This window comes from Tenrec ecaudatus, chromosome 1 (assembly GCF_050624435.1).
Source record: "Tenrec ecaudatus isolate mTenEca1 chromosome 1, mTenEca1.hap1, whole genome shotgun sequence".
Classification (NCBI taxonomy): domain Eukaryota; kingdom Metazoa; phylum Chordata; class Mammalia; order Afrosoricida; family Tenrecidae; genus Tenrec; species Tenrec ecaudatus.
Window position 1 is genome coordinate 54108272 of NC_134530.1, and position 19372 is coordinate 54127643.

Genomic DNA, 19372 nt, shown 5'->3' on the forward strand with positions numbered 1-19372 from the left:
AAAGAGAAAACAATGGGACCCAAAGTTCCAGGGGGACATGGGAGAGGGGGAGGTGGGGGGAAAGGTAGTGGTGTTAACAAACCAGGGACAAGGGAACAACAAGTGATCCAAATCAGTGGTGAGGAGAGTGTGGGAGGCCTGGTAGGGCGTGATCAAGGGTACTGAAACCCAAATGAAGACTGAGCATGATAGTGGGACAAGAGGAAAGTCAATGGAAATAGAGGAAAGAGCTAGGAGGCAAAGGGCATTTATAGAGGTCTAAATAAAGGCATGTAATATGCAAATATATTTATATATGAGCATGGGGAAATAGATCTATATGCATTTATTTATAGATTTAGTATTAAGGTTGCAGAAGGACATTGGGCCTCCACTCAAGTACTCCCTCAAAGCAAGAACACATTCTTCTATTAAATTGGTATTCTATGATCACCTTCCTGACACAACCTCTGAAGACAAAGTGAGTGAATAAGTAAATGTGGTGAAGAAAGCTGATGGTGCCCAGCTATCAAAAGATATAGCATCTGGGGTCTTAAAGGCTTGAAGGTAAACAAGCAGCCATCTAGCTCAGAAGCAACAAAGCCCACATGGAAGAAGCACACCAGCCTGTATGATCACGAGGTGTTGAAGGGATCAGGTATCAGGCATCATCAGAACAAAAAAAATCTTACCATAGCGAATGGGGTGGTGGTGTGGAGTAGAGACCCAAAGCCCATTTGTAGAACATTGGAGATCCCCTTAGAGAAGGGTCTCAGGGAGGAGACGAGCCAGTCAGGGTGTGATGTAGCAACGATGAAACATACAACTTTCCTCTAGTTCCTAAATGCTTCCTCCTCCCCCATTATCATGATCCCAATTCTACCTTACAAATCTGGCTAGACCAGAGGATGTACACTGGTACAGATAGGAACTGGAAACACAGGGAATCCAGGGCAGATGACCCCTTCAGGACCAGGGCTGTGAGTGGCGGTACTAGCAGGGTGGAGGGAAGGTGAGTTGGAAAGGGGAACCGATGACAAGGATCTACGTGTGACCTCCTCCCTGGGGTATGGACAACAGAAGAGTCGGTGAGGGGAGACAGGGCAATATATGACAAAATAATAATTTATAAATTATCAAGGGTTCATGACGGAGGGGGGAACAGGGAGGGAGGGGTAAAAATGAAGAGCTGATGCCATGGGTTTAGGTGGAGAGCAAATGTTTTGAGAATGATGAAGACAATGAATGTATAAATGTGCTTTGCACAATTGATGTATGTATGTATTGTGATAAGAGCTGTATGAACCCCTAATAAAACATTTTTTTTAAAAAGGCAAGGGTCCTGTCTGCCCACCGCAGTCACTGGACAGCTGCAAGATGGCTTCCAGGTGGCCTGTGCTGATTCGGATGGCGGGGTCTCTCTGCAGCTCCCTGCATCAGTTCTCCCTGCGTGTCCACTGCTGTCGGACGCTCTTGTGTCCAATCAGGGCGGCTTCCTCCTGGACTCTCAGGAGATGCTGGCATGGGAGTGCTGGCCCCAAGACCCCGGCTAGTGCCCACAGCAGACCCATCAGAGGCTCTGGTGCCACCAGGAGCCTCACCAAGCTTGGCCCTGGCTTCCCTCCCCCAGGAACGGCTCTCCTTGACCCTTAGGCTTATTTCAGTGCAAATGGGAGGCGTCCCAGGATGCCAGGAAGCTCTGGTCTCCCTGAATGACAGACACTGAGACCCAGTCACAGGGGGGGCTTTGAGCTAATGGTGATGTCCACACCCCGTCCAGGATTCCTCACATGTAGCCCTCGGCGGTCCATCCGGCAGGCTGGAAGCCAGAGGCTGGGGCAGGGCAAAGGGGCAGCGAGCGTCCTTCATCTGAGGGCTGTGCCATGCCTCTGCCACCCAGTGTGGCTGTCACAGAAGCACCGCAGTGGGCAGCTTCCATCGACAGAAACCTGTTTTCTCACCATTTTGGAGGCTAGACATGGGCTGGTGGTCTCAGGGGATCTTTCATGCACCCTCAGTCCCAGCCAGAGGGGCGGAACTAGCAACGTCTGAGACTGCTGAGCTCCAAGGCCCATGGCTCTGTGGCCAATTCCAGAGGCCTGGGTGCCTAAAAGATTCCTGGTGCCCCAAGACCTCGCCCAACATCCCCCTCTCCCAGAATCGGGACACATGGAGTGAAGCAAGCCTTCGAGAGGTCCTAAGAGCAAGTGTAGGGAGAGGAGACAAGCAGAGGTTGACACCGGGCCTCTTGGAGTCAGTCCCTGCCCTGGGGAATGGCCACACGTGCCTGCTGGCCGGCTGACCCCTGCGGCCACCACAGTGAAGTCTCTGTTCACCCCAGGGATGTTCCCAGTGCTGTCACAGGCCCCGGCTCATCAACCCAGTCTGATTCTGCCCACCCTTCCTTTCCAAAGACAGCGGTTCGGCCAGCACCCCCTGCCCGGCCCTCCGCAGCCCCCTTTTCCTTGCGGCCAGTTCCTTTCCGGCACCCAGCTCAGACAGGCCCCTCAGCGGGTCCCAAGCACACAGCCCCAGTCAAAGGACCCCTGTCTCAGGCTCAAACGGGGCATTGACAGGGACCGAGGGGGCTGCCCAGCCCATCTCAGCCGCTTGGCTTGGCCGGTCCAGGCGCTGGACTTCCCCAAACCCAACTATTTCCTGCTCCTGGGCAGCCCCCTCCCAGCCCGCCTGACCACAGGACACAATCCCCCTATACATGTCAGCCCGCCCCTCGGCTCCAGGCCGGCTTGGGGGCATCACAGCTGTGTGTTCAGGGGTTCCTTGGTCCCCCACCTCCCGTGGCCTCTGCTCCAGACCCACTGCTCTGAACAGGCTCCTCTGGGAGCAGACGACAAGACCCTTGGTTTGATCCCTGACTGCAGTGTGACCTCAAGAAAGTCTCTTGAGGGACCTCGATTCCCCTGTGTGTCAGTGGAGGGGGTGGGAGATTCCTGTCCGTTTCTGTTAAATGCAGGTTTAGTCAATGGCTTGGGGATGTTCCGAAGAGCCAACAAAGGAAAAAAGTCTGCTGTCCCCAAGAAAATGCCAGAAGGATGACATTTCTTGGGACCCTTCCCTTCCCCACCAGGCTTCTTAGGCGTCCCTGCCTCTGGTCGCTTCCTGCCTAAGACACCAAGCTGCTCCACCATGCCCTTGCCCTGAGCCCTCCCAAGGCTCCCCCCACCACGGGGTAGAGTCCAGGCTCCCGGCAGGACATTCAAGGCTCTGAGAGATCTCTGTGGTGCTGCGACAGAGCTCAGCTCACGCCACCCTAGCTGCGTGAGTCTAAAGAGGAATTTATAGATTGGTGTTGGACATATGGGTTAATATCAGACTTATAGACTTGATCTGGACTGGACTGTTTTCTTAATATATGCTTACTCTATGGTGTAAACTTTTCTCTTACACACGTGTGAGCCCCTCTGTTTCTCTAGTCATCTGCGACTAACACAGGCGCTCACGCCTGATTTGGGAGACACCAGGCTGACGCTGTGGCACATGACCGAAGATCAGCAGGCATGATGCCCACTGCCTGAGCCTGGTGTATCTGTGTGTGCTTGGGGGACCGAGGCGGAAGGCCCACAACCATCTTTCACGAATCACACCAGCAAGAGAGAAGCTTGTTGCTGCTTTATTGAAACATCTCCCCTGTCCCACACAAAGCAAGTACCCAGGGCGTGTTGGCAGGAATCCCGCTGCATGACCCTCTCCCTATGCACCCCTCCAAGGACCCCTAAGGGCCTGACTCCATTGCCCTGTCTCCACCCCTGGGGTCAGCTCCGGCAGGCCCATCAGGAAGCAGGCAGAAGGAGGGATACAGGAGCTCAGCCCTTCTTAATCCCACTGCCAAGCACAAGCCCCATGGCTGGGTCGGAGCCCACAAAAGGTTGGCCCATCTTGACTGAGCTGAACTATGGGTTTCATCCAACAAACAGATTTGACTGATTTCTGGGCTTAATTTCCACTCGAACCACAAGTGCTATTGGTCAGACGCGACACGCCTGTGCCCAGGTGGGTGGCAGTCAGAGGCCTGGCCAGTGGAGTTGTTCATGATGCAGTGGACCCGCTTTCCTGAGCCCACTGCCCACAGAGTGACTCCACAGGCCACCGTTTGGTTGTTACTGGTGACAACCCCTTAGCCAAATAGTTGGTGTCTGAAATGACAGTTTTATGAGGAGACAACTCATTTCCTGGCAGCAAGCCACTGCATGATGGATCCACAGCCGTCGGGCTGAATTTTCATTTGAAATTGGCCATTATTCAGTGACTCCTAAGTGCTGAATTAGGCAGAATGGGGCCAGTTGTTGGACTAGATTGCATGGTTTGGGGGTTCATTCGATATTTTTTTAACAGCATTTTATCTGTTAGACTGTTTTAAACAGACAGATGGCTGGGTGAGTCGATGACCATCGAAGCAAGCTATTTGAAGAAATTGACTATACCTGTATCCATGTATGTGTTGACACTCGCATACACGTTCTATACATAAAAAATATAGACTAGAGGGACAAGTTACAATTAGGCACTTAAATCACCCAGTTTGAACGGACAGCTAACTGCAAAACTACGCAATGGCTCTTTGCCCGAATTCTTTTCCTGAGCTGTCAAGGCGGGCTTCGGCTTGGACTGGTCAACATACAGGATTTAGAATGCCCCATTGAGGGAGCACACGTCAGGGCTGCTAGTGGGAACAGGCCTGTGCTGTTGGACTGAGATTTTTGGCGCCCCAGAGAGTCATTCAGCCAATAGGGTCGACCCAATTGTGAGCAGCTCACAGCCCCCCAGGAGGAGCAGGCCGGCGAGGGGACACAAGCAGATTGTCCTGCAGTCGGCCGGGTGGTCCACCCAGCCTCGGGGGCCACCAAAGCAAAGAAGCAGATTACGAGGCAGCTCCACCCCTCCCAGCACCGGAGCTGGGGCCTGTCAAGGATCACACCTCCGAGTAGGGGGGCGGTGCTGGGCCCCCCTCTGGAGCTTTGAACGGCAGAGACACAGCTTCCTCATAGGATGGCAGGACCACCTGAGAGAGACAGAGAGACAAGGACTCAGTATGGGCAAGAAAGATCCATGTCCCACCCCGGGGCCAGGGAGCTGAAGCGCCGCTTCCGACAGGTACTGATATCCAGCAGGTACTCGGGACTTGCCACGGACTTCGCTATTGCACCTTTGAGTCAAATGCAGTCTGTGCCTCCGTGGGGCTAGGCTTGCTGGTGCCTATGCCTCCTGAAGTGTCCCAGTTTTGATCGCACGTTCTGTCCCTTGGGAAAACACAGGGATTCCAGAGAACGGGTCCTCTCCCTCAATGCTTGAGGGTGGACGTGTGACCTGGCCCTGGCCCAGCTCTGTGGCTCTCGGCATTGCTTTGAAGATGGGCACGTGAGCCAGTGACGCAAAGGAATCCAACCGCACATGCTCCTGGAACTTCGGTTTCCTACTGGGCTCCACAGACGGTGGGATGTCGGCCCAGTGGCTTTGGCAGTCACTTTGCGGCCATGAGAGAAGGGCCGCTTGACTGTGGCGCCCACACGGAGAAACTGGAGCCCAGAGGTGGAGAGAACCCGGTCAGGTTCTGGAGTCTGAACTTGACTAGGTCCAAGGCCAGACCTATGGTGGATTTTAAACTCCATTAGTGCTTCTGCCAAGGTCACTCAGTCTTGACTAATCCAGTCTCCATGTTGCAGATTAAGGAAGTAAGGCGTCAGGTCTGAAACCCAAGTGCACCTTTGTCCCTTCCCTTATCCAACCCAATCTTCGACTCCAGCCTCGGTGCCACGTAAGTCTCCCTTCCCTTTCCCAGCTGACCTGTACTGACTGGTGGACTCTCTGAAACTGATTTGGCCTACCTCCCGCTTTTCAGGAAAACGGAAACCAAAAGTGTCCGTAGCATACCCACTTGATCCAGGATAAAGTGTAGGTATCTGCTTCGGCAGCCCCCTGGATCATTCCCACTCCTGCCCACTTTGGGAAGCACTGATGGATCCTGGGCATGGCCAGGCACTCTGTCCTCAGAGCCCCTGCGCTGCACGCCCAGGGTGACTGGGTCTCTGCACACTGGCCCCTGCGTGCTCTACACTGGGGGCGGCGGCCTCCTTCTCCCTGCAGCCCCAGGCTGCACCTAGGCTGACCAGGAATCAGAGGCCGTCAGTACCCAATGAACGGATACCTCTGGAGCCTCTGGGAGCTCCTCGGGGTCTCCAGGTTCCTTCTAGACCAGCCCTCCTTTTACATGTGCAGAAACGGAGGCCCACGGGGTGGGGAGGGACTCGGCCCAGGTCCCTCAGGAAACAACTGACAGACGTGGGCCCTGGGCAGGCTCACCTTCGGGAGCATCTTGGAGCTGTTCCTCTCCTCGGCCAAGTTTGTGAGCTTCATGAGCCTGTAGCACCTCCACACACACTTGAACATGTAGACCTAGAGAAAAGACCTGGGTCAGGCTGTGATTTGCCGACCCTCCTTCCCGGCCCCCAGAGCAGGCCCAGGGTGGGGGTGGGGGTGGGGGTGGGGGTGGGAAGCAGGGTACAGTTCACCCCACTTGCTGCTGTTCAGGTTTCCTATAGTGTTTGGGGTGGGGGCTGTCCTGCCATCTCATCTGGGCCTGACAGGGCCTCCCTGGTCATGGTCATAGTCAAAGTCCTCCGTTCCTTTGCCATTGAGTCTGTTCCAACTCATGGCCACCCCACGGGCTGCCTAGGAACTGTGCTCCCAAGGCCTCCCAGGGCTTCTGGGTCTTATGGAAGCAGAATTCCAGGCCTTTCTTTCAGGACACCTTCGGAGGGCCAGCCTGGAAGGAAGGTCACCCACATGCCAGCGGTGATATCCCTGAGGGGCTGTGACGGGTTCCTGTCTGCCTGCTGCTCCTCTGTGTCTTCTAGCGGCACCACAACAGCCGGCCCATGTTACTTTCCTCACCAGGAGAGAGCTCATTTTAAAGCACTTCCTTCTGTTGACTTCAGGGTCCCTGAGTTTACAGTGCTGGGGTGACATCTGGGTCCCACAGAATCCCCCTACTCCCCAGGAAAGGACTTCACACACACCCAGATCGCCCTCACAAGGAGTGCCTGTGACTCCTCATGTCAGCAATGTTTCCCTGCACCTCCACCCAGCAGGCTGAGAACACCAGCCCCCACTGACCACCCCAGAGGGCCAGAACACCCACCCCACCCTCCTCATCACCAAACCTCTGTGAGCACAACCTCAGCTCCCATCTACACTTGGGGGCCTGAAACACATTAAACGTATGGCATGGGCAAAGCAAGATCATTGTGCCCATTTTACAGATGAGACATGAGGCCCAGGGAGAACCAGCAACACAGCTCCTGAGGCTGAGCTGGGATTCAAACCCAGGTCTGCCCGATTCAAATTTCAGACAGAGCAGATTGTCCTGTGCCTGGGTGAGACTTCTTGGATCATTCATTAAGTCCCCTACACCTGAGCGTGGGATGCCTTTGCAGATGCACGCTCTAGATGGGATGTCTCAGGGGGTGCTCAATAGGTGTGGGGGGCTGGAGACGGCAGGGGTGGGGGTGGGGTTAAAGCAGGAGGGGAGCAGCAGAGGACATACCTCCCTGCTCTGTAACAGTCCAGAGGGGGTGCCTATGGGCCCTGCATGGCCTCAGCTACCCCTCTGGGAGCCGAGCCCCAGGACAGGCTGGGCCCACTCACCTTTAGGACGAGGACCGTGATGAAGGCGATGGAGAAGATGATCATCATTTTGACAAACTGGCTATGAGTCAAGCCCTCCTGGCTGGGGAGATAATTCTGCAACAGATTCGGGGCTGTGTCAGTTCCTCCAGTCACAAGGACCAGCACATCCGCTTCTAGCCCAACCCCTCCCCGCAGCTCCGTGGGGCATAGTTCATGCTTTGATCAATAGTCGCAGCAGCCTTTGGAAGCAGGTTGCTAGCACTAGCCCCCCTTGACCAATAAGAAAAACAGGTGAAGCAGATAACAATTCTCCATCCAGGTGCCCTTGACCAGGCTGGTGTGTGTCGGCGGCCAGTGGATCCCACCTAGGCCCTTGGTTAATCTCAAAAGTCAAACTCTGCTGCTGCTGGGTCAATTCTGACTCACAGGGACCCCACAGGGCAGAGTGGAGCTGCCCGTGTGTGCTGCCAAGGCCATGAGGCTCCTTAGATTCGAGGGTGGCAAGGCTTCCTCTCCTGTACTCTGAACATGTCATCAGGTGAGCTCAGTCCCCCGGGGAGGGCATCATGCTTGGTAGACGGACGATGAACCAGAGGAGCCCCTGGAGGAGATGGACCGTGGACACTGTGGCTGCAGCAGGGGCTCAAACAGGACGGTTGTGAGGATGCTGCAGGACCGGGCAGTGTGTTGTTCCATTGTGCAGAGGGTCCCTGTGGGCCAGGGTCAACTCCATGGCCCCTAAGAACGACCAAGCTCTACAGAAGCCCAAAGCCTCATCTTTCTCGCTCAGAGCAGCTGGTGGATTCAAACTGATGGACCTTCTTTCCCTTGGCAGCTCAGCCTGTGATCCACTGCACTGCCAGGGTGCCTGCCTCAATGGACGTTGTTGTGGTGTGGTGCCGTCCAGCCGCTCCAACCCATCGTGACCCCGTGCACAGCAGGATGAAACAGTCCCCGGTCGTGCACTGTCCTCACCATTGTTCCTAGGCCTGAGCCCGTGGCTTCAGCCAGTGTCCACTCATCTCCTTGAGGGCCTTCCTATCTTTTGCTGCTCTTCTATGTTACCAAACACGATGTCCTTCTCTAGGCCCTGGTCTCTCCTGACAACATGTCCAAATTATGTGACACAATGCCTCTAAGGGACACTCTGGCCGTACTTTGTCCAACACAGATCGGTTTGTCCTTTCAGCAGTCTGTGGTGCTTTCCATGTCCTTCTCCAGTGCCACAACCCCAATGCATCCATTCTTCTTCGGCCTTCCTATCCACTGTCCAACTGTCACATGCATACGAGGCAATCGAAAATGCCATGGCCCGGGTCAGGCGCACCACAGTCAATTAATAGAAGCCCCCTAAGCCAGCCTCCTCCATTCTCCCCTGCACAACACGCAGCCAGTGACTGACTGAGAGGTGGTCTTGTACCCACCCCCTTGCTCTCTGCCGGGACAATCTCTGTGGCATTTCTAAAATGGGTCTATACCTTCTCTGACATTCTGAACGACGGCACTTCCTCTCTGTCCCCTGGTGGACTCAGCGACTCACCTCTGCTGACTAGCAGGGGCAGGAGGGACTGTGAGATTAACCTCTGAGATTCGTCCTAAGTCACATTGCAGTGTTCTCCCTGCTGCCCCTGGCCCTGGGATCCCTCATCCAGGGAAGCAGCCACTGTGTCTTGAGGCCTCTCGAGGAGCCTGCTGATGGGCCACCTGGAGACCCGGAAACCTTAGGAGCTGGTCCTTCACCTACTCAAGTCTCCGGGGGTCTGCAGCCCCGAGGGCAGCTAGAGCGAGCCTCAGGGAAAGCCCTGGCCAAAGCAACCCAGCTAAGCCGCCCCCAAGTCCCTGATCCTCAGCCGCCAGTGAGGCCATGCAGGTGGGCTGGCTCACACCGCTAGGTGTGGAGTGATTTGTGGCACTAAGCTAAAAGACCCCCGTGATTTCTGCGGTGCAATTCGCCCACAGGGCCCCAGCCGGGACCCATCCAGACAGCTGCTCCTAGGGATGCCGCACCTGGCCCCGGCTTCCTCTTTCCTCTGAACGGGACCCTCCCAGTTTCTTCCTGGAAGCTCTCCTTCAGGAAATCACACAAACAAGAATGCTCCTCCCGGGCTGAGCTTGCAGGGAAGAGGCCTAAAGCGCTGGGGCACAGAGCGGTGCAGTCCCTTGCCTCCAGCCACGCAGCAGTGAGCCAGAGCAGAGCTTGGCCGGACTCACCATGTGGTTCATGGACTTGAAGTTGAGATAGGTGGGCACTTCCATGTAGGAGCTGCAGAGGGTCATGATGCTCAGGCAGAAGTCCAACAGCTGCAGGGTCATCAGCGGGACCTTGGAAGGGCCCTTGGGAGGACAGAGAGGAAGAGGAAGAAGAAAGGCCAACAATTAGCCCACCATAGGGCTAGTGAGGAGTCCTGATGGCATAGTGGTTACCTGTTTGGCTGTGATCCAAAATGTCTGAAGGTCAAGACAGACAGACTTTCTACTCCTGTCCAGTTTGTCTCTGAAACTCACAGGGTAGTTTTACTCTGTCTTATAAGGGCACCACAAGTCAGCATCGACCAGGGGCAGTGAGTTTGGTGTTTTGGTTGGAGGGGGCACATAGTAGGTCTTCAGCTAGAGGGCGAGTTAGCCCCTCACCAGGTCAGCCTCAACTGCGCAAGAGAAACTGAGGTCCAGCGAGAAGATGTTCACACCAGGCGCTGACTACCCATGAGCAAGGTGAATATGTCAGCCAGCTCACCTTGCTGACTCTGAGCTCGGTCCCCGTCAGGGGCTGCATGTTTGAAAGGAGGCTTTGCCTCTGTAGGAAGGTGCTGGGGGGGTTGGGGGGTGGGTGCCGGGAGAGACACAGACACCAGGAGCATCTGCCTAGAAGCAGAATCTTTGGTGTGATGCTCACTCACTGCCATCAAGTCAGTGCTGACTCATAGCAACCCGCTGTGGGTTTCCGGGACCGTCACTGCTTACAGGAATAGAAAGTCCAGTCTTTCTCCCTCAGTGCTTCTGGTGGTTTTGAACTGCTGACCATGCAGATCGCAGGCCAACAAGTAACCACGACCCCACCAGGGCTCAATTTGGTGTGAAGGGAAACGGACATTGCTCACTGCTGATGAGTGAGTAAGCTCAGTAGGCCCCCACCGCCCCCCGCTGAGCGGGTCCTCTCACACTGGTTCACCCCAAGCCTGGTGCAGACCTGGGACTGGAACAAGGGTCTCCCTAAAAGGGGCTCTCAGTCCCACCAAGGACAATCGTCCGGCCAGAGCCGTGGACTGGTAGTTCGTAACTCCCTGTGGATGCTCACCACTGCCTTCACACCCTTCCTTCAACTCGCTTACTGACCAGCCAGCCAGCAGCCTCGGCCTCTCCTGAGGGTCAGTCTGCTCTCAGCAGCCATGTGCGAGGCCCTGACTGCGTGCTGTGGCTGCTGTCACTCAGTGCCAGTCAATCTAACTCATCGCAACACCATGGGACACGGTGGGCCGCCAGGCCTGTCTCCCATCGGGGGCTCCAACCACCAAGGTTTCCGTTAGCAGCTGGCACTTCACACCGTAACCTTCAGGGTGAAGTTCTGAACTACTAAGCGACTGTTGGACCCCATCAGCCTCTCCACGGGGATGGGGGAAAAAGGTGGAGCCTGCTCCCATGATCACAGCCTCGGCCAGCAGCCCCATGGGACACACTCTCCCACAGGGTCGCTGTGCAGCAGGACAGCTGGACAGCGGCAATACTGACCATGGGCTAGACCCTCCCAGTCCCTCTTCCTCCTGCCATGCTGGTGGCGAGGAGACGTCGAGAAGAGGTGATCGCAGGTGTGTTGCACAGGTGCAGAAACGGGGGCTGATGGGGAGAGGCTCGGGGACTTGCTGGAGGTCACAAGCTGCACTGGGGCTAAGGGGCTCCCAGCCTGGATGACGATGACCCGGACCCCTCCCGCCCCACCCCACCCCCCGCCCCGGCCTCCCCGGCCGGGCTGGGTACTCACGGGCCGGCTCCTGGAGGAGAACCTGAGGTAGGCAGGCAGCTCAATGTAGGAGCCCAGCAGGGTGAGCAGACACAGGAGGAAGTCCATGACTTGCAGGGACAGGAAGGGCAACAGGTACTTCTCCCGGTTCTGAAAAGCAGGCCCCGAGGCTGGCAGGTGTCCCTTGCACGCTGCTTAGAGGGTCTCCCACCCCTGACCCTTGCCCGATGCTCTCCCCTTCACCAAGGCACCTGATGGCCCTGCTCAGCCCAGGACCCACCTCAACTCCCCGCATAGTGACCTGGGTCACGCCCTGTCACGCCAGCCCTCTACCCCTGCATGTGAGAAGCGTGAGTGTGGCAGGAGGCAGGCATGTAGGGGAACCAGCTTCAGCCATAGGGACACGTGCTTTGCGGCTCAAGGAGCAAGGTCTGACTCAGCACGTCCACCAGATCCCCGTGGGGAGGGCTTGGTATCCGTGTCCGAGCAGATAAGGGACCAGAGAGGGCATCCTATGGGGGCAAGCAGGAGGAGAGGGAGGGCCAGGGCAGAGCGGGAGAGAACCTTTCCCCAGGTGGCTGCACACACACAGCTCCCTGGGTGCCCAGGGTGATCAGAGGCTGAAGACAAGTACCCAATCACGACTTGGGCTGAAGACACATGCCCCATCATCACCGGGGACAAGGTCGCCCTCATGAAGGTGGTTTTCGGTTGTCCCCTGTGACTTGTCTAAATAAGTCCAAGTCCCTCTGGAGCAGTTGGCACAACCAAACTAGCTCTCGTACCCTCGGGGTCCTGATCCTGATGCCCGATCCAATGCTCTGGCTGGAACATCTCACACAAGTGTCCGGGAGATGCCCCGCACAGTGTGAGATCCTGAGCTTCCAAGGAACAGTGCGTGAGAGTGGGGGTAAGCCCCCACCCCCCTGTCTTGCTCAGTGGCTTCCTGCCTCTCAGGGTTCCTCTTTTGTGGGATGCTGATTCACAGCCTCTGTGCTCCCCCAGCAGCTTCGCCTGGGGGCCAGGAGCACTGGGTGTCCCTGCCTCGATGAGGGTCAGCCTGCTCAGGTCTGGCCATGAGCTCCCGACAACTTTCCAGAGCATGGGTGTCACTCTGGGTGCAGACAAGCTCACTGGCTGGAGTTGCCCAGACATATCTACTGGGGCCGCTGCTCCGACACCCTCTCCCCCATGCCAACTTCCAGATTGCCCTCCCCTTGCTCGTAGCTCAATGGGCCCTCCTCTTTGCTCTATCAAAATGCCTCACTACTCTCACAATCTCAAAAGACACAGCCGCTGTCTAGTTCTTCCTAAAGTGTCCATGGGCAGGCCCTCCACTCTCCATGGAGAGCCAAGGCCCAAGGTGCGCCCGAAGAGTTGGTCTTCTCCAGGTAAGTGCCAGGGTGTCAGTGTGCAGGGGGACTTCCCAAAGGCCCACCTCCCAACCTCCCGATAGCCAGAGATGCCCACCCCTCTGGTATCGGCCTCACCTTAACCACCCCGATCAGTAGGCTCAGGCTGATAACAAAAAGCATGGTGATGAGCAGGAAGCTGGAGATCAGGTCAGCTGGAAGACAAGAGGAGGCGGTGAGTGGCCCAGGAGGTCCCCGGGCACCCCCTGGGCTCCAAGGACCACACTCTGTGAACCACTGGTGCAGGGGTACAATAGTGAATGAGAGCCCAGGTCCCACCCTCAGGGAGCTAAAGGGGTACAAGGATAGCAAGAAGCATGTTAGGACCTGGTGAAGTGTTATACTGAAAAGAGCAGAGTGATTAGCAGGGGGCTTCAGGGGACAGGGGAGGGCTCCCTGGAGGAGGTGGCTGGTTAGCTGAGTGACATGGAGTTGTCTTTGGAGGAGGAAGACGAGCTTGATGTGGTCAGTGAGGCCAGAGCATGGTGTGGGGAGTGTTGACTGCTCAAGTGAGGGGCAGTCATTGGCGGGTCTGAGACCGGAGTGTCCCACTGTCACCCAGAAGACCTGGTTGGGATGCAAAGTGCCATCCCACCTGCATTCATGCCTTGAGACTTAGGAGGAATCTGAGCCATCTTTGGGGTGGCATACCAAATGTTCAAAGAAGGGGAAAGATTTCTGTGATGTCCTCCAACCAAGAAGGGGCAGAGTCTCAAATGCAGTCGGTCTGCCCCAAGTCATGTCCCTGTGCCCTCCCTCCCAGCCCTCCAGCCAACCCCCTCCCCGCCGCCCACCCCCACCCTCTACCCCCAGACCCAGACCAGTCAGGTCTCTGTGCCCTCTCTCCCAGCCCTCCGCCCCCTGGGACCTACCGATTCGGAGGTAGCCTGTCTTTGAGAACTTGCAGGCAGCCTTGCCGTGAGCCACCTCCACGGAGTGTTCGATGAACAGCAAGACGCTCATGATCTGAGGGAGGAAGGGACGGAGCACTGGTCAGCAGGCTCTAGAGCTCCACCACCTCCCACTGGATGGAGGGCTCGTGGGTGAGAGGGACTGACAGGTGTGTGTGGCCTTAAACAATGGCAGTTCAAGCTCATAGTCCTGTGCCTTCCTCTTCCTAGCTGTGTGACCTGGAGTAAGTGACTTGACCCCTCTGAGCCACAGGTTCCCCCATCTATAAATCCCATTGCCTTGGGGTCGATTCCAATGCATAAGGCTCCAGGAGAGAGCAGAACTGCCCCTCTGGGGTTCTCAGGCTGTGATCCTTGAGGAAGCAGACTGCCTCCTCTTGCTCCCACTGAGCCGCAGCTGGTGGTTTCCAACTGCTGACATTTCCAGAGAGCAACTGAGTGCTTAACCCCTGCACCACTAGGGCTCTGCTTCCCCATCTGAGAAGGCTCTTGGGGACTAGACGAGACTATCCCAGAGCCCTCTTAGAACTTCCTGGGTCTCGGGAGTGGAACCGATAGCTACTGAAGGTCAAGCCTGGGGCAGTGGTGGGACAGAGAGGGCCTGAGGACTCTTGCCTATGACAGGGACTCTCCTTTTAATAACAACAGGGTATGGGCATCGTGGGGTGTAGGTCGCGGGTCTGAGCATCACAGTGCTTCATGTTCCTGAAATCATCACATATGGTACTGAAATGCCAGTTTCCAGAGCACAGTGTCCTCCGACTGCCTACCAGCCCTCCCCATGGCCCCTCAGCCTCTTGTGCACAGTGAGAGGGTGATCATGCCAGCTTCACCGCGTGGCAGAAGATCCGGACATTCAACTCCTTTAAAGTATCTGGCTGATCGTAAATGTTCAACATCGACTAGTTATTGTTACTACTATCATGTCCCCGCCATCACTAGTCTGCCAGTGTGTCATCCTGTGGTGGCTCATGTGTCGCTGTCATGCTGGAGGCTCTGGGACTGACATCTCCAGTGTTAGCAGGGACATGCAAAGGGAGCAGGTGTCAGCAGGGCTTCCAGACTAAGAAGAGACAGCAAAGAGGTGATTGGCTGTCCACTTTGGAGGAAGTAGCCGCTGTAAACCTTATGGGTAGCACTGAAATGTTGTCAGATGCTGAAGGCCTACTGCATAGGAGCAGAGCATTGTCAAAGAAAGAGCCCCACAGGTCGTAACGCACTCAAAATATAGCTAAGGAGGAGCTGCCTTCTCAAAATAGTCAACCACAAGGACGTGAGTGGAGAAAGTCCATGGGACTGAAGCCTCCGGACGGACCTTCAGTTGCTGCTGGGCAGGACTCAAAAGGAGAAGAATCAGCTGCAAACATCTACTAATTGGAACTTGGAGTGTATGATGTATGAATCTAGGAAAGTTGGAAGTCACAACAAATGAAATGGAACGCGTAGAGATCAATATCGTATGTGTCTGTAGCTGAAATAGAGTGGTGTTCGCCATTTTGAATCAGATAATCACATGGATATTATGCTAGAATAACACAATCAAGAGCAATGGCATTGCATTCATGTCAGAAAGGACATGTCAAGATCTAGCTTGAGGTACGATGCTGTCTGCGCCAGGGTTCTGTCTATCTGAATACAAGGAAATCCAATCAATACAGCTATTATTCAAACGTATGCACGTACAACCACAAAAGCTAGTGATGAAGAAATTGAAGAATTGAGGATGAAGGAGTGCCTGACCCCAGCCATGGCATTTTCGGTTGCCTCACAGGCAGCAAAAGCTGGGCATTGAATACGGAAGACTAGAGACGAATTGATGCCTTTGAACAATGGTGCTCAAGGAGAAGGTGGAAAGGACCACGGAGTCCTGAAAGAGAAAGCAAATCTGTCTGAGAATAATCCTTAGAGGCAAGGATGGTAAGGCTTGTCTCCCGTACTGAGACCCCGTTCCTGGAGAAGGACATCACGCTGGGTAAAGTAGAAAGGCCATGAAAAAGAGGGGGGCCCTTGACAAGAAGGACTGACAAGTGGCTGTAAGAATGGGCTCAAGCACACTTGGGAGGATGGCCCCGGACCAAGCAACGTTTCCCACTGGTGTACGTCGGGCTGCCGTGAGTCAGAGTAACTTGACGGCACCTGTCAACAACCGCATACCCCACCGGGCTTCAGGCTTCAGGCAAGGAGAGCTACTCTCTGTCTTGTTCACGCTTCTAGCTGCTGTTTGTTGAATGAATGAATGAATGAATGAATGACATCCCCTCAGAGGACCCTGGCTAAGAATGAAGAGAAACAACTCCTAGGCCTGAGTCAGGAGTCAACCTAGTTATATTTGAAAGCCAGCCATAAAACCCTAATTTGAAAGTGGCCTCGCATGTCCCATTGCCTGTCCCCTTTACCATCCAACACAGGGATTCCCATCAGTAACCCCATAAAAGACAAGCAATATCTTTGGAAATACTTCCAGTCCTGGGGAACTTATGTCCTGTGTACCCACGTTCTCCTTTTAGCATGACCTCTGTCCTTCCCCCACTACGCGTGCGCACACGCACACACACACACACACACACACACACACACACCCCACAACACAGACCGGTCATCATCTGCCCGCATTGAAACATCAGGGCTCCTCCCCTCCCTTGCAGTGATTGCCCTGCCTCTATTAACATGGCCCACGTCTACACTGACTTTCATGGTTCCTCAGGGGAACCAGACACCTGCCATCTGTTTCCTCCTTGTTGCCTGTGTGGTTTTGAGCTCAGCTAAAAACCCCAGCTAGTCTCCCTGTCCCCGTTACCTTCTGCTCAAGGCACAGCACAGTATAGAAGAGCCAAGCTCCGGGCTGAGAATGACCTGGTTCTGGACCCAAGTAGACCTCCTCTATCACTACGGGGCCTTGAGCAAGTCACTTCACCCCTGAGCCTCAGTTTTCTCCTCTGGAATATGGCTATCCCTGGAGGCAGTGTGGGAGAAGTCTCAGGGTGTTTGTGAAGCCCTGAGCTCCGGGCGGGCGGTGGGGGTGGGTGATAGGCAGACGGAACCTGCGTGGAGTGGTTGAGCTGAACCAAAAGCAGGGCACCGGGCCAGACCACAGCCCCTGCAGCTGGTACATCATGAACCCGCCAGGCTCTGTTCCACAGGAAGGAGAGAGCAGCCCAGGGCAGAGGCAGCGTGATACCCACAGGAAGCGGGCCCCCCGAGAGACCAGCTGCTCCCTCCGCATTATGGGTGCGAGTCTCAGCACCTCCTGCCCTGGTCTCCCCTTCCATGAGAGAGAAGAGAGGACAGCTGAGACCAGAGACAAGCAGGGTGTTCTCCATCTGTGGGCAGGGGGATCAAAGCCCAGAGGCGGCACAGCCAGGTGAGAAAAGGTGCCCAAGCATCCAGCAGGTGTGTGGTGAGAAGATAGTTAGAGATCTGGACTGACGTTCAAAGTCAGATGACCCAACCTCTGTCCCATGTGCTGGTTTTATCGTCTCAGAGAGGTTAGATGGGTCACTAAGACACATAGCACGTTGGGTACAGAGTGGGGCATGGAGTACAGGTCTCCCAGGGCTACCTCCCACCTTCAAACCACCCCAGAGTTCCCGGTCCCCCCAACTCCAGAGGCCTCAACCGTGTGGATGATGCACTTAGGTCAGCCAAGCCTTTTGCACACACCCGTCTGTGTATTTTGATTTCCAAATGAAATGCCTGGTCTATTGCCTTGGCTTATCATGAACATCATCAAACATTCATGTGTCCGGTGGTGGGCGGGGAGGGAAATCGCAGAGGTTAATAAAGAATATAATTCACAACAATTTAGAAATTCTAGTGGTGTCTTAAGCAGCCCAGGTGACTCAATGCTTAAAGCATTCGACTTCTCATCCCAGTTGGTGGTTAGAACCACCAATTGCTCCTCGGGAGGACATATGTGGCCAGAAGGATTGAAAATGAAACTGCCATTAGTCTGATTCCAACTTACAGAGACAACTTCTGAGACCGAGTAAAACTGCCCCTGTGGGTTTCCGAGGCTCTAACTCTTGATCGGAGCAGACAGCGTCATCTTTCACCCTTGAAGAAGCTGGTGGGTTTGAACTGCTGACCTCGAGGCTAGCACCCTGACTCATAACCTACTTCACCGCTCTGTCCTATCCGCAGGGACAGACGGCCCGGTAAGCAAGTTCAGCACGGGCTAACTTGTGCTTGCTTACCACTCTGCATTGAGCACTTTGCATGTTTTCCACCACATCGTTATCCACTAGATTAGTGAGTACCACAGGGAAGTCCGTGCTGACCCTGCTGTCTGGGGCTGCACATTGGAAAAGAGGTGTTCCCTTTGAAGGAAGGTGCTGTGGGCCTGGGAGAGAGACAGGTGCAGCCAGACAGTAAACCTGTGACATTGTTCACGGCAGAGGAGTAAGGAAGCGTAGTGAGCCCCTGCTGGCTTTGCTTACTGTGACTCTGGTCCTGCCTCCAGGGCCACTCTACGTGGGAAGACATCCACTGTCGGCCTGCTGCCATCCTGCCTGCAGTCCCACCACTAGCGCCCCAACTGCCCTTCTTCACCCCCTCCTGAGAGTCAGATGACCCCAGGAAGGGCAGGGATGAGGCAGTGTGTAGGCTGCCTCCATGCCCAGGACTGACCCTCACCTTCTAGGTGACACCCCCCCCCCACATCTGTCAAAGAGGGCACCATCTTCATACGCCACCACCATCATGGTGGAGGAGAGCAGGCCTCTGGGAGCTAGAGAGGCTTGGCCCAGGGTCCCAGCTGGTCATGTGTAAAGCCAGGATTCAAGCCCAGGCCAGTGGGCCCCATTGCCCTCACCCTGCAAGGCCTGCCCTGCATCGCCCAGTCAGCATCTCCGTGGCTCTGAAGGGGTGCCCACCTCCTCTCTGCTCAGCTGCAGAGATCCACGGGCGCACTAGAAGCAGCAGCGGTGCCAACGTCACACAAAGACCACACTCACCCTTCCCTCATGACGACTTCTCGACAACCTGCTGGGGAAGAGGTGGGAATGAGGCTGCTCCCATCTGTCAGGCTTGGAGCAAGGCGACCTCTGAGTCTGCTGCAGACCCTCTGCCTGCCTCCCGACTCCCGGCTGGACCCAGGATAAAAGGAGGCTCAACTCCCAGGGCTAAGTGGCTTCCTGGATGGAATGGAGAGGGACTGATAAGTGTTGAGCACCTTTGGGTGCTCAGCCCTGTACACACAGGCCTGTGCTGCAAGGCCCCACAAGAGTAACCACAGGGTCTCATTCTCCAGATGAGCAAATCAAGACTCAAAGGGAACTCATGTGCCCTGTATCACAGTCACTAAGTGGTCTGGCTGGGATTTGAACTCGGATGCCTGTAGCCCAGGATTACACTGGTTGCCATGAGGCCAGCTTCTGATCACACCACCCCCTTGACCATCCTACCCCCACAGCCCAGCCCAGGCCTGGACACTCTGAGAGAGCAACAAGGACCCAGAAGTCCCTTCCCCTGCC

General features: G+C 55.5%; 1 protein-coding gene across 1 annotated transcript in view; it reads right to left on the reverse strand.

Moving 5' to 3' along the window:
- Nucleotides 1-3667: 3667 nt before the first annotated feature.
- LAPTM5 (lysosomal protein transmembrane 5) overlaps nt 3668-19372 on the reverse strand; it is a 29023-nt gene continuing 13318 nt past the window's right edge. The window contains exons 2-8 of the mRNA XM_075538834.1: nt 13863-13956; nt 13069-13145; nt 11600-11728; nt 9835-9957; nt 7642-7737; nt 6298-6390; nt 3668-4999 (exon numbers count right to left, since the gene is read on the reverse strand). Coding sequence (XP_075394949.1) covers nt 4910-4999; nt 6298-6390; nt 7642-7737; nt 9835-9957; nt 11600-11728; nt 13069-13145; nt 13863-13956 — 702 coding nt within the window. The 3' untranslated portion in view covers nt 3668-4909. The remainder of the gene's footprint in view (nt 5000-6297; nt 6391-7641; nt 7738-9834; nt 9958-11599; nt 11729-13068; nt 13146-13862; nt 13957-19372) is intronic.